The sequence below is a fragment of the Crinia signifera genome, chromosome 4 (genome assembly GCF_055691185.1).
Source record: "Crinia signifera chromosome 4, ASM5569118v1, whole genome shotgun sequence".
In the NCBI taxonomy this organism is placed as follows: Eukaryota; Metazoa; Chordata; class Amphibia; order Anura; family Myobatrachidae; genus Crinia; species Crinia signifera.
In genome coordinates, this window is record NC_139220.1 from 10,340,959 (window position 1) to 10,356,406 (window position 15,448).

Below are 15,448 nucleotides of genomic sequence, written 5' to 3' on the forward strand. Positions count from 1 at the left end.
GCTGTGGCATTACCCTGCTGGCTGGTTGGGTCTGGTGCTGGTTCTTAAAATACGGGGGACCCCTAGTCATTTTGTCCCCCGTATTTTGGGAACCAGCGCCGGACCTTGAGCCTGGTGCTGGTTTCATTAAATCAAGGGGACCCCTATTTGTCGGGGACCCTGATTTTATGTCACCAGCACCGGCTCAATGAGCCCGGGGCTGGTTATGCTCGGGCGGGGGACCCCGCGCTCGTTTTTTTTTTTTTATTTGCGCTCTACTGCAAACATGCGATTTTCAGACATGAAAATGGCACATTTTCAGGACTAAAGACATCGCACCGCCTCGCACCTATTCGCACTATTTGGCCCGTTTTTCGCATCTCATTAAATATGCGAAAAACGGGCCAATCTTGCGATTTTAAAAAGGGCGAAGTGGTGCGATAAAAAAAATGCGCATTTAGCACATCCCATAGAATGTCACCCATGATTGGATGATTCATGGTCAGATGTTCAGACCCTGTTATGTCAGGCTTGAATTGGAGAGAGGCCTAGTAGGCCGAAAAACACGGAAGCCTAACTCCTAACATACACTAGGAATGCTGGGTTTCAGATCCGGATACTAAGTGCTGACTTGCAGAGGTTTATCAAGGGCTGCACCAAGGCTGTAATAATTACTTAGAGAGGAATTCCATGAGAGTTCAGATGGAGAAATGCAGAACTACTGCTAGCAGGGAGCTAAGGGGTTACAGCTGTCAGAACCTGGGCTAGAGAAGTCTCACAGGTGTGTAATTAAGGAGAGCTGACCGTAGTTCCACACACAGTGATTGCAGCCTATGTGCAGACTGAATAAATCCAGGCAGAATACACTGAAATACCTTGTAGAAACTGGAGAATGGAAGAACAAACACCCAGGTTCGTGACACATGCATCGCTGAGTACTGGTTGCTAGTATACACTTGCTAGTATACCTCCTCATACAGAAACACCAGGACTTGTTATTTACCCCAATGAGTGACTGTCATTCTCTTCTCTCAATACTGGGGTAACACATCCCTACTCTCCAGCAGCCTGATTCAATCAGAATAAGGGCCGGCCGATGTTTTGCATGTGCGCATGTGCAGAGGTGCTTCTGCGCCCATAACCCTGCCTTCGCACGGACAACTGGAGCTGGAGCACTCATGGCTGCCTGACCGCTCGGTCCATTATCCGATGGTCGGCGACCATCGGAGGATGGTAGAGGTTCCAACAGGCCAGTGAGTGGGTTTTCACATGAAACATCCACTCACGGTCCACTCGCTTAGCATCCAACTGCATTCGGACGGCGTGAGCGATCCGTACGATAGGCGGGGCTAAGAACACTCACTGCCCGTCCGAAATACGCAACCGTCCGACTCAATCAGAATAAGGCCCTTTGTCCGTATCCTCACCACCCTAACCCCCCAATTCCAATATACACTTTATATCATGTTTGACATTTACAATACCCCTATGAAATAAAAGAAAAACTCAGAAAAACTTTTTGGTTTAGAGTTACCAACTTTAATGTTTATTTGTATGACCAAGATATATTTGGCACAATTACTTTTATTTTATAATATACAATATGCATAATGAAATTAGCAGAAGTAGAAACTGTAGTAAAAAAGTTCAATACACATCAGAATATACAGAATATACACAATTTATTGTTATAATTGATTGTCAATGTTACTCATTTCAACATCTCTAAGGCATGGATACTGTATATTGTATTATTAGACCTTTGACTTGAATGTGTAACGCTTACTACTATATGATGACGTGCATATATACAACGTTTCTTTGTTGTATGCGATGTGTAACTTATACATTTCAATAACAAAGATTATTACAAAAGAATATAACATTGCGGCTTGGTAAAATGAAGAACCTTTATCGAAAGAACAAATAAAGGTGATTATTTGTGTCACCTACAGTAAGAAACAGAATCGCAGAGGATAAAACTATAGCGAGTATTCTAGTATCTCATCGATAGATCTTTTCATATGAGTTGATCCTTAGCTCCTTCGATGATTAGATGACAAAGACACGGCCCATAGGAATCACTTTTGAAGCAACCGGTGGTAATCCTTAATTAGTGTCGTGGTCTAATTGACCTATCAATCCGTTTAAAGTGCCTAAATATTTATAGATCTATATGTGTCCGGTATATTCCCCAGCTGGAGGTAAACGTTACCCAAAAGATGAAAATGATCCATAAATAGGGGGCTTAGCAAGGCGTCCTCGTTTCTAGAACGTACAGTAGATCTCCGTAGGAGCTCAGCTGAAGCTCCAATCACGACCTTCTCATGGCTATATGTTCCATCAATGAAATTAGCTTTCCTCTGATGTCACCACCCTCTGGGGGCAAATATTAGCATTTCTCGTTACTCACCCAGATATCTTGATACAACCAATTCCTACACCTACTGCGGCATGGAGGGGCTCAGCGAAGATGGTGGTGAATGTGTGTAAGTGTCTGATGGGGTCACACAGAGAATAAAAGGACATCTGTCCTGCCTCATAATCCAGGTATATCCTCACTCTGTCACAGGGGATATTGTCAGGTAACCGGATCTCTCTACTGTCATGTATCAGTGAGTACTGTTTATTCCCATTCTCAGAACCTGTCTTCATACACAAAGACCAAGACTTGTTATCTGCCCCCATGAGTTTTCTCCTGTCGATACTGGGATAACACATCCCTACTCTCCAGCACATTGATTCACTACTGATCTCCACCTCCCAGTAATGACGCCCTGAGGAGAATGTCATGATGCTTATTACTTGGGAAATCAGGAATCTCTCTGGTGTTATGGGACGATTCAGGTTTATATCTGACCAGGATGCCGTTTTCAGGTCACTGGATATATGGATATTATTGGCAGCTGTAGCTACATCCAGTAATAGGTCTGTAGCTTCCTGCACATAGATCCATGTATTATCATGTCTCTCTGTGTCCTCAGTGTCACACAAGTCCCCTGTGTCTGTAGATTCTTGCTTATAGATTTCTGTATTTGTATCTTTTATTATATCAGACTCTGCCTCACAATACGGACAGGACTTAGCAGCAGGTACAGGAGAGTCCACACAGTAAGTGCAGCAGATCCCAGTCTCCTCCTGATCTGGCCGAGCAGACAGGAAACTCTCCACTATGTTACACAGCGGTATGTTCCTCTGCAGCGCAGGACGCACTTGACACGCTTCTCCGCACTCAGGGCAGGTATAAACTCCAGCCTCCTCCTGTGTTTCAATACAGACCCGGCAGAAGTTGTGGCCACATCTCAGGGTTACAGGATCTGTATAAATGCTCAGGCAGATGGAACAGTCCCGATCCGTTATCAGATCAGCAGAAGATGCCATCACTGGTAAAAACAAAAACAAATTGAGTCTATAGAGGGAAGGTTATTTACTAAACAGTTTTGTTGATGGCTTAAAAGGCTTTATTTTTAGATAAAATACATGCCATGTTTTGGCTTTAAAAACAATTGCTGCTCTAAATCCAATATCAGAACCATTGTTCAAGAAATAACAACCCCCCCCCCCCACCTCTAATTGTCTGATCATGTGTATTTATAGTATTAAAAAAATTATTACTTGAATTCAAATGGTATTTTTGTAAGAACTTACCGTTCAAATTCCTTTCTCTGAATCCATCCTGGTGACACAGCTGAACCATGGGATGTAGGAGGGACCGCAGGAGCCATGCACCTATGCTAAAGCTTTGAGAGAGGCAGGCTCCTCCCTTCTGCATCCCAGCATTCCTCAGTTCAACTTCCAGAGCACACTAGGATACATTAACTCAGTACAACGCCTGAACATATTAATATGCACAATCAAATAATAACAACCATATAACATGACAACTCATGAAATGGTATAACTTACTGAGCGTAAGGGGGAGGGATCGCTGTGTCACCAGGATTGATTCAGAGAAAGGGATTTGAACGGTAAGTTTTTACAAAAATCCCCTTTTCTGTTTCATCCATCCTGGTGACACAGCTAACCATGGGACGTTCAAGAGCCGGTCCTTTGGGAGGGTATGCTCAGGCTTGCAGTTCTCATCTCTGCTCACCCAAATGAAGCGTCCTCCAACCCAAACTCATGGAACCTGTAGAATTTGGTGAAAGTGTGAATAGAGGACCAGGTGGCAGCCCTGCATACCTGCTCTGCAGTAGTCCCATGACGCACAGCCCAAGAGGAAGCAACCGCCCTGGTAATATGAGCATTAATTCTGGAGGGCACTAGTCTGCCAACCTTTGTGTAGGCAAAAGCAATAACTGACCTTAACCACCTAGCAATGGTCTGCTTAGAAGCTGGCCACCCTCTCTTATGTATGTCATGCAGTACCAGTAACAATTCAGTTTTCCAAAACTCCTTGACTCTGTCCACATAAACGTGCACCGAGCGAACAACATCCAATTTCTGTAGTTTGTCTCTATTTCCAACCTCCTCTGGAGGACAAAACACTGGAATCACAATATCCTGGTTTAAATGAAAAGTGGACACCACTTTAGGCAAAAAAAATTGGAACTGTTCTAAAAACAGCCCTATCTTCATGAAACACCAGAAAAGGGGACCTGCAAGACAAGGCCCCTAATTCAGACACATGTCTAGCCGAAGCAATAGCCAATAGAAACCTCAGTTTCCAGGTCAGAAACTAAAGGTAAGCCGACCTTAATGGTTCAAACGGTGGTTTCTGCAGTACTGCCAACACCAGTGACAGATCCCAAGGTGTCACTGGTTGTCTATACAGAGGTTTAAGATGGTTAACCCCTTGGAGGAATGTCTGCACCTCCGGCAACAAAGCCACTTTCTTTTGAAAGAAAATGGACAAAGCCGACAACTGCACCTTCAAGGATTGTAGGTTTAACCCAGTGGAAAATCCATCCTGGAGAAATTCCAGAAATCTAGAAACCTTAAATCTGGAGGTGTGAATTTTTTGTCTCTCACACCACCTAATGTACGTCATCCAGACTCTATAATAATTTGCTGCTGAAACCGGTTTCCATGCACTAATCATGGTATGGATAACTGCTTCCGAGAAACCTTTCTTCTTTAAGAGGGAGGTTTCAAAAGCCAGGCCGCCAAATTGAGACGAGCTAGGTCCTGATGAAGAAAAGGACCTTGCTTGAGAAGGTCCGGTGGAAGTGGAAGAAGCCATGACGCTGTCGACAAGCTCAGAATGTCGGAATACCAAGACCTCCATGGCCAATCCGGAGCTGTTAGAATGACCTTTGCCCCTTGTGTCCTCACTCTCTTGAAGACTTGAGCCAACATGGGAAATAGTGGGAAGACATGTTGAAGCACAACGGAACTGTCATGGCATCCACTTCCCACACCATCGGATCCCTGGTTCTCGAACAGAATTTGGACACCTGACGATTGTGTCTGGACGCTATCAAGTCCACCTCTGGGAGCCCCCAAAGAGAAACAATTTCCTGAAACACCTCCGGATGTAACGCCCATTCTCCTTCCAGCAGCTCTGCTCTGCTGAGAAAATCTGCTTCCACATTCCGAATCCCGGGAATAAATACAGCCGATAGAGTCGGAATATTTGCTTCTGCCAACCAGAAAATCTGAGAGACTTCCTGCATCACCATCCTGCTGCAAGTGCCCCCCTGGTGGTTCAGATACAGCTGTGGCATTGTCTGACTGAATTCATATGGGAGATCCCTTCAGAAACTCCTCCATCTGCAGAAGCGTCTTCCAGACCACACGCAGCTCATGTATATTGATCGGCAAGGATGATCTACACTGGACCATAGACCCTGCAACCTCAGATTCAGGGTTACTGCTCCCCAGCCCCTGAGGCTGGCATTGGTTGTGACAACCAACCAGTCCCATGACCGAAGGGAGTGTCCCAACTGGAGGGATTCCAGATCTAGTGTTCCCGCTAGGCTGTTTTAGCGGGGCGCTGCGCCCTGCCCGATTTTTAAAGGGCAAAATGCGCCCTGCCCGTCTCGCAGCGACCGCTAAAACAGCCTCACGGGGAAGCCCAGCGTCGCCGTTGACGGCGATGCCTGGCGCTTCCCAGGCAGCACAGTGGATTCGGAGGGGCCGGGCCCGCCCCCTTTGATGACTGTGGCGGCCGGGCCCGCCCCCTTTGATGACATCGGCGGCCCAAGCACGCCTCTTTCATTACGGCGGCGGCCCGGGCACGCCCCCTTCATGACGTTGGCGGCCCGGGCACGCCCCCAGCTGTGACGTCGGTGTGCCCGGTCCGCCCCCCAGCGCCCTGCCCGGTGTCACTCCTAAGCCTATATTCAGATCTGCTCGCAGTACAAATTTGTTCTCAAAATGGACTAAACCATGTGCACTGCAGGTGGGGCAGATGTAAAATGTGCAGAGAGAGTTAGATTTGTGTGAGTTATTTTGTTTCTGTGCAGGGTTAATACTGGTTTCATTTTTTTTACACTGTAATTTAGATTTCACTTTCAACACACCCCACCCAATTTTACCTCTCTCTGCACATGTTACATCTGCCCCACCTGCAGTGCACATGGTTTTTCCCATTTTGAGAACAAATTTGTACTGCGATCAGATCTGAATAAGGGCCCTAGAGTGAACACTACAGATCCGTCCATCACAGTAACGAGTCCCAAGTCTCATGAGCCAGAAAAACTGTTTCTTTTTTCATGGACTTCAGATTTCCCGACCAACTGGAAAGTATGTTCCATTGGAAAGGTCTTGAGTGGAACCTTGTGTACTAGAGGCTCTCGAAAGTCACTACCATTTTGACCAGTAGTTTTAAACACTGCCATACTGAAAGACCGGGCGACTGAAGAATGGCCAACACTAAAAGACGAATGTCTCTGGCCTTCATTTCCTGGAGGAAAACACAATGAAGGTGTGTATCCAGAATAATTCCCAAAAACTGTAGCCTCTGAGTGGTACACAGCTGGGACTTTGGTAGATTTAATATCCACCCATGGCTCTGCAAGAAATGAATAGCAGCCGATAGATGTTCTTGCAACTTCTCTGCTGACTCCGCCTTGAACAAGAGATCATCCAAATATGGGATAATCATGTCTCCCTTGAGTCTGAGACCCGCCGCCATTACCGCCATTATTTTCGTGAACACCCTCGGTGCTGTAGCCAGCCCAAAATTGCAGCTGAAGGTCGCCTATCATGAAAAGCAGCAAAGACTGATGTTCTTTGCAAATAGGCACGTGCAAATAGGTGTCTTGAATGTCCACGGATGCTAGGACTTCTCCTGGTTCCAAGCTCAAGAGAACCGTCCTCAGAGATTCCATCCTGAAGTGGTCCACTCACAGGTGAAGGTTCAGCGATTACAAGTTCAGGATAGGCCTGAAAGAGCTGTCTGGTTTGGGAACCAAGAAAAGAATGGAGTAAAATCCCTTTTCTTTCTTTCCTCCTGAGGTACCGGAATTACCACACCCTTATCTAGGTGAGAGTTCGCCACCCCCTACAGGCCTTTTCTCAAGCGCGCCTCCCTTGGTAAGGGTGTGGGAAAAATTCTCTTTGGAGGAACTCCTTTGAGACTGATTCTGTATCCTTGAGAAACTACATTGTGAACCCAAGGATCCTGGCTGGAGAGAGCCCAAACTTCCCAGGACTCATGAAGAGGGCTTCTCCCCCCCGCCCCCGCCCCCCCCCCCCCGCCCCTTGGCAACCTGATTTATTGCGATGGCCCCAAAATGGGACTTGGGAGCCTTTCCTTTTCCAGAAGGAAATCTTCTCTCTACCAGACTACCCTCTAGTGGAAACACCCCCCCTAAAGGAGGGATGAAAGGACGAGCAACAAGCTGCAAACCTAGAAGCCCCCATTTTTGCAGCCATTGTGGGAAGAAAGCTGCTCTTCCCCCCTGTGGCCTGTTTGATAAGGGATTCTAATTCTGAGCCAAAAAGCAATTCCCCTTTAAAAGCCAGTGCTTCAAGAGACTTCTTGGACTCGCCATCAGCCTCCCAAGCCTTAAGCCAATAAGGTCCTCCTGGCCGTCACTGAAATGGCCAACACTTTTGACCCCATCTTAACTTCCTCTTCTCCAGCCTCACAAGTGTATTCAGCGGCAGCCTTTAACTTTTCTGCCAAGGCAAACGCTTCTGAATCAGGGTGAAGCAGTGAACACAAGGTATTCGCCCAAACCATCATGGAATTAGAGACTCAGGCTGATGCAATAATGGTCCTCAAAGTAAAACCAACTCCTTCAAAAACTGCTTTCAAACAACCCTCCAACTTTTTATCCACAGGGTCTTTGAAGGCAGCACCCCAAAACATTTCTTCAACAGAGTCTACATTAAGAAGACGTGTGGATAAAGGGTGACCAGACAGTGTCTCTCAGCACACAGGGAGATGACAGGACGCGCTTCTGTCAGCCTCTGCTGCGCTGTCAGTGTGAGGAAACTTCCCCTGGAAGCCTCACACTTCATTCCTGCACTAACTAGGTGAAATATTAATACAAAAACAAACCCCTAGCTGCCCTAAAACAGGGCTGCTTCAGCAGCCCTTCGGCATAGCACCCAGTCCGGTGGGCACCTAAAATGAACTGAGGAATGCTGGGATGCAGAAGGGAGGAGCCTGTCTGTCTCAAAGCTTTAGCATAGGTGCCTGGCTCCTGCGGACCCTCCTCCATTCCATGGTTGAGCTGTGTCACCAGGATGGACATAAGAGAAATAGTATTTATTTATTAACAGTTTCTTATATAGCGCAGCAAATTCTGTTCCGATTTACCAATGGAAACTGTGATTTAACAAACTGTGAATTTACAGACACAAAGGTATGAGGGCCCTGCTCGCTAGCTTACAATCTATAGGTAAATAGGCATTGATACGCAGGATAGGTAGCTGTTATCTCTTGTATAAAGTCTACCAGTTTGCAGAGTCTCTTGGTGTGCTGTATGATACGATGACCCTGCAATGTTGGCCTGGGGTCAGGAGGATAAAAAGTGTGAAAAAGAAAGTGAGAGAGAGGATGTGTGGACTGTACAGTGCTGGATGTGATTGGAGAGGAAAGGTATATGAAGGTTCTGTGGGTTCTGGAATCTGATAAGCTTGCCTGAAGAGGTGAGTACTCAGGGAACGCTTATAGGTCTGGAGACTGGAGGAGAGTCACAAGCAGGTGCCGCCCCTAGGTGGGAAATCCGCTGCAGGTTCCCCCACTGCCAGAAGTGTCCCCACGGTCCTCTGCACCAGCGCCACAACTTTTATCAATGTCTTGCCCACATACCACTATTATACAGCCTCCTGCTCTCATACAGCCCGTACTCCCTCCCAGTGGGAGGAGACGCTCACCCACTGCCGGGAGCTGCATACTGTCCCCCCCCCCCTCCTCCAGTTCTAGGGATGCCCATCAACCATCAATGATTTCAAATCATCGATGGTTTATGGCCGATGTTGAATCCTTTTGCCATCGATGTGGGAGGACCAGGTTTCCCTACATCGATGGCAAAGGAGAACCGATCAAGTTTCACATTTTTTTAAGGTGCTATGGATGACCATCGATAGCTACAACTATCAATGGTTATCCAAGTAATATTTTACTACTATCGATGGCAGGGTGCAAAATCGCCATCAATGCCAACCATCAATGGCGTCTGCACCAATGGCCATACCTACTCTGCAACAGCCAAAAACCTATCACTACCCAGCTTCCTGCTCTCATGGGGAGTCGCTGACGCGGTGTTGCCCACATACCCCTATCATGCCTCATAGCCCAGCCTCCTGCTCTCATGCACCCTAACTCCCACCCAGTAGGAGGAGACACTGACTCAGGGCCACCGTCCTGTACTCCTGTGCTGCCACGCTGGACCCTCACCCACTGGCAGAAGCTGCACAGTGTCCCCCACCCTCCTCTTTAGTCCCCCTTATGCCCACACACCCCTATCACTACCCAGCCTCCTGTTTTCCTGTGTCGTGACCTCTGCCAGTGGGGAGTCGCTGACTCAAAAACACCCTACTATACTATTGCACACACACACACACACACACACCTAAACAACACGCACGCACACACACACACCCACAAATGTCACTGTACATCTTACTATGTAACCGCTTTTTAATTAAACAAAACAATACACACCCCCTTCCAAATCATATGCTCTCTATTTAACACATTTCACCTATAACTGAAGTTACACAATACAGGCATCTTTCATACAAATCTAACCATATTTCACACAATACAAAAGTTCACAAATTAAGGGGGTGCAGCACCTTACGCCGGTGTGAAGAGCGCCCGTAGGGCGCGATGAATCACCTAGTGTGTGTGTGTGTGTGTGTATATATTATATATATATATATATATATATATACACAGGGCCGGTGCAAGCACCGGAGCGCCCCAGGCAAGTCGGGGTGGGGGCGCCCCGGTGTTTGCCGCCAGGGTACCTGTCCTGCGGCGCTGTAAAGCTGGCAGCGGGGGGTCCCTGCAGTCAATAAGAAATAACGAGCGCTATTCGCCGGGCTATGCGGAAGCGCATCTGTTTTGGAAACACTGGCCGCACGGCGCACGCTGATTGGCTGAATCTCAGCCAATCAGCATGCGGCCAGTGTTTCCAAAACAGAAGCGCTTCCGCATAGCCCGGCGGATAGCGCTCGTTATTAAATTCTTATTGACTGCATGCACAGCGCCGCAGGACAGGTACCCGGGCGGCAAGAGAGGCGAAATACCGCCCTCCAGTGGCCGGTGCCCTAGGCAAATGCCTAGATTTGCCTAGTGGTGGCGCCGGCCCTGTATATATATAGAAACAAGTAAACCCAAGCGCCACATAAATGACTGGGGTTCCCAGCTGAATTTAACTCTCAATATATTTAAGATTTGGGTACTTGTTTCCTAGAATGGCACCCATATTTTCTACGTATGGCACCGTAGGGAAATCGCATCGCATGGGCCATTTTAGTGCCATGCGATGCAATTGTTTAATGTAATTTTTTCATTGCTCTTTGTGCCCCAATATATCGCATCGCATTGCATCGTACCTCCCACAAAATCGCATGCGATTTTATAGGGTGTGCGATGCCGTTACATTAGCTATACAATGATTTGATTGAATGTCCTAAAAATAGGTTTGACACACCCCCACTATCCACGCCACCCCGAAGCGTGGTGAGCGGCGGCAGAACGGGTCCTCCGACTTTTTCATACCCCCACTATCCACGTCGGCTGCGCTCGCCACGCTTCGGGCTCGGTGGCTCGCTGCGCTCGTACCGAGTGTATTACCGCTGTGGGCTGGATACCACAAGATTTGTATAAACACACCGGTGGAGGACGTAGGCCACGCAATGACGCGTTTCATCACTGGGACTTCGCCAGAGCCCAGTGATGAAACGCGTCAGCGCGTGGCCTACATCCTCCACCGGTGTGTCCTGTAGCTTGCTCACCTTCTAGCAGTCTGTGTGTCTCGGGCCCCCTGCACGGCGATCCAGCTTGGTGGAGAGTCAGAGGGAGAACGGGCAGATCCTGACAAAGTACTGTGAGCAGCTTTGCCTGTTGGCTTGTTTATACAAATCTTGTGGTCCTCTGACTTTTTCATACCCCCACTATCCACGTCTACTATAGTGTGGCGAGCCCCGCGAGGGGACGCGGAATACATGTAAAGTAATGTAAAGTAATATGCTTCGGACTCGGTGGCTCGCTGCCCTCCCCATACTGTATAAAGTCAAATCTACACCCTTCGCGGGGCTCGCTGCGCTAGCCACACTTCGGGGTGGCGTGGATAGTGGGGGGGTGCGTAAAACTTTTTTAGGACATACAATCATATTATTGTATACCTAATGTAATGGCATCGCACACCCTATAAAGTCGCATGCGATCATATGCGATTTTGCGGGAGGTGCGATGCAATGTGATGCGATATAGTGGGGCACAAAGAGCAATGAAAATTTAATCTGGGCGCCGTTCTAGGAAACAAGTACCAAAAACACTTTTAATGCACTATGGAGCGCACCACAAACCAAAATTATATATATATATATGTGTGTATATATAATTTTGATTTGCGGTCCGACACTCACCCAATGGATGAAACGACCCCGGTGCCTTCCAAGAAGGATAGGTAGATGTGGTAGAAAGTCAGAGGAGCTTTTTAAACAAAACTTTGTATTGTGAACAACCAACGTTGAGGGAAGGAAAATTGTGCATCATGGGAAGGAGAAGGGGGGTGGGGGAGGGGAATAGGAAGGGAAAAGGAGGGGGGATAGGGAGGGAAAGAAAGGGGGAGAGAAGGGGAGGGGTGGAAACTGGAAGAACAGATGAAACACAGAGGACTGGATGAGTTATTTAGGAAACTATGTTCTCCTATAGAAAAACATGTATACATTTTTTTTATGTTTTCTTGAATGTTTTAAATAAATTCATGTATTTTTTTATCATTGCCTTGAACATCATTTAAGAAGGTTGCGCCCAACTAAACATTTTTGTTGTATATGTTTTCTGCATAGGAGATGGTGTACCCCCTTTATTCGTTAGTAAGCGGAACATCTAAATTAATTGCGCTTCTAATCCACAACAACCTCGGCCTTTGTTTATTTATATAGTTAAAATCGAATGTCAAATTGTACCGTGTGTACCCAGCATTACAGATAGGGTCTGCAGCCGATATAATTAACAATATCAGCAGTGTACTGACTGAACGATATTGGTAAACGATGTTGTTCAGTGACATCATCGGGGCTCCAGTGGCTTAACTTATGGGTTGTGGGCCCAGGTGCAAAACTATAATTAAACCTAACAATCATTTTTATCCATTTTCCAGTGTTTGGGAGCAACTGATCGGTTGTCATTTATCACACACATTTACAGATTTCGATTTTTGTTCTCACCAGACAGATGGGACAGATACATATACGTGTGTACACCCAGATTAAGAAGTTAACTTCAGTCTATGGTCCATCACTCTCCGATCTCTCTCAATCACTTTCCCAACTGTCTTTGTCTCTTTTAATCACTTCCCCAGTTGTCTGAAGGTGCATACACACGGGGGGAGATATATTGCTAGCAATATATTGCTTGCAATATATTGCTGAGCAATATATTGCTCAGTGTCTCCTTTTCATCAGCGACCAGATATGGTCGCTGATGAAAAGGAACCTCTGCTGGGGGAGCCGCAGAGCGATTACAATGGGGCAGAAAACGGGAGCGCACACCCGGCGATTTATCGCCGGGGCACACTTCCATCACTGGCAATATGGTTGCCTGCGACCATATTCCCAGCAATTGTAGCCCCTATCGCCCCCGTGTGTACACAGCATGACTGTCTCTCTGAATCACTCCCTCAGCTATCTCTGACTGTGTCTCTGAATCACTCTCCAGCTGTCTCTGACTGTCTCTCTGTCCCATCATTTCCCCATCTCTCTCCCTCAATCACTCCCCAGCTGTCTCTGACTGTCTCTCTCTGTCTGTGTGCCTCTCCAGGCTGTCTCTGCATCTCTCACCTCCGTTCCGTTGCCAGCACCAGCAGAAGTCACTTTCTGGTTAACTTCCTATACAAAGTGTATGTTACTGTCTGTCTGTAGGGGCTCCCTCCCTCCATCCTGCCTCGGATAAGTTGCTGGGTCCTAGTGCCCGGCAGATGTCTCACTTACTTTGTTATGTAATCAGTCCGAGGCAGTGCAGAGTGCAGCATGACTGGGGGAGCTGGGGGCCCTGGAGACAGCTCTGGCCCCATAGCAGCTGCATCCCCTGCACCCTCAGTAAATACACCCCTGCCACCACCTGACTACATACCTCTCAACTGTCCTGATTTTTGCGGGATAGACCATTTGTTTTGTACTGTCCCACCCACGGGCACAGGGCCTGAATACTGTCTGCATAGGCCTGGAGGTGAACTGTATTAAGGGCCTATCGCGTGCTGCCGCCGCCGTAGGGTTTGTCCAATGCAGTTTCCCGCGTCGTTACTATGGTGACGGCTTTATTGCTAAATCATGGTGGCCTGCAGGCAATAATTCTACAGAGCCCACTGCAGAACCGTCATCCGTATGCGGCAACAGACATACGCAATAGTGCATTCATCCCAGAGCTTAGGTCGACACCTGAGCTTAGGGTCGTCGCAAGCATTGGGTCGACAATGGGAACGTCAACGTGAATTTTTCACGGTTTTTTGTCCTGAATGTTGACAGTCAACATGGACACCGTCTTAGTGTATCGCGTCCCCTCGCATGGCTCGCCATGCTTCGGGCACGGTGCCTTTGATGCACATGTGACTGCACATTGGATCGGATCTAAAACACACGCAATTTGCCACTTTTCACCTGATTCTGACGCATCGCGCCGAGGAATCTGGCAAAATCGCATAAGTGTCTGGCCAGCTATAGACTGTAGACTCCACTGGGGCGCGGCCTCATGTGAATGGACGTATTCTGCAGCGCTTTACTGAAGATATATGTGTGCGCTATATAAATAACCGGTGATAAATATACCGATATATAGCCACAGGCGGCACTACCATCAATCTCACGCAACATTTCAGCATCTTCAGGGCACTTTTTTCAAACCAGATACAAAACAGCGCAATAAAGGCGCGGATACAAAACAGCGCAATAAAGACGCGGAAATGTTGCTAACCCGTTCGGAGGTTGTCTTTTGCTTTATCTCGACGCAGTGCTGTCTGTGGCTATTTGTATCTCTGTGCAATGCTCTGCCTCGGGCACCAGTGGAGGGCACCCGGCAAACTATTTGCTATTACCAGTGAGTGTTAGCTCTTGATAGAGACACACACACAGGTTAAATAGTGGCTGCATTATTTTTACACTGCAATTTTGATTTCAATTTAACTCTCTCTGCACATGTTACATCTGCCCCACCTGCAGTGCAGCATTTCTTTGCCCATTTTGAGAACAAACTTGGGTAATTGTGTATTTTCACGGCGCCCACTACGTCATTTACGTAGTGGGCTAATCAGGGTAGTGAAATTGCATCGCATCGCATGCCATTATTGTATGGCATGCGATGTGATGCGATTTTTTTTTTTTTTGGCATCCTATCTTTTTAATGGGCTAAGTCAGTGAATACATGAAAAAGATTGGATGCGATAAAAAATCGCATCGCATGCCATTACTGGTCGCATCGCATGCCATTACTGACATACGATGCAATGGGATGCGATATTTTATCTCATCCTATCTTTTTAATGGTCAAAGTCAGTGAATAGATGAAAAAGATAGAATGCGATAAAAAATCTCATCCCAACGCATCGCATGCCATTATTGTATGGTATGAGATGCGATTTTTTATCGCATCCTATCTTTTTAATGGTCGCATGCAATTAGGTTTGAATGACCCCCCACTATCCACGCCACCAGAAGCGTGGTGAGCGCAGCGAGCCCCGCAAGGGGCGGTGGAACGCGTCCCCCCGACCTTTTCATTCCACCACTATACACGTCGGGGCGGAGTTGATTTTATATAGTGTGGCGAGCCCGAAGCGTGGCGAGCCCCACGAGGGGACGCGGAATCCATGTAAACAAATCCGCGTCCCCTCACGGGGCTCGC

The 15,448-nt window shown here is 47.3% G+C and overlaps 1 protein-coding gene and 1 long non-coding RNA gene across 4 annotated transcripts in view; one reads left to right on the forward strand and one right to left on the reverse strand.

Moving 5' to 3' along the window:
• LOC146073673 (uncharacterized) overlaps window positions 1-15,448 on the forward strand; it is a 35,380-nt gene that overhangs the window by 11,880 nt on the left and 8,052 nt on the right. The window lies entirely within an intron of this gene.
• Window positions 1,645-13,532, reverse strand: LOC146072224 (tripartite motif-containing protein 14-like). 2 transcript variants are annotated; one of them, XM_083179556.1, is made up of 2 exons: window positions 13,396-13,532; window positions 1,645-3,362 (listed from the first exon to the last, which is right to left on the reverse strand). In XM_083179556.1, exon 2 carries the CDS (start codon window positions 3,358-3,360, stop codon window positions 2,389-2,391), a length of 972 nt encoding a protein of 323 aa, XP_083035682.1. In that variant the 5' UTR covers window positions 3,361-3,362; window positions 13,396-13,532; the 3' UTR covers window positions 1,645-2,388. The 2 variants fall into 2 exon arrangements, with proteins under 2 accessions (XP_083035682.1, XP_083035683.1); XM_083179557.1 differs by lacking the exon at window positions 13,396-13,532 and adding an exon at window positions 11,977-12,086.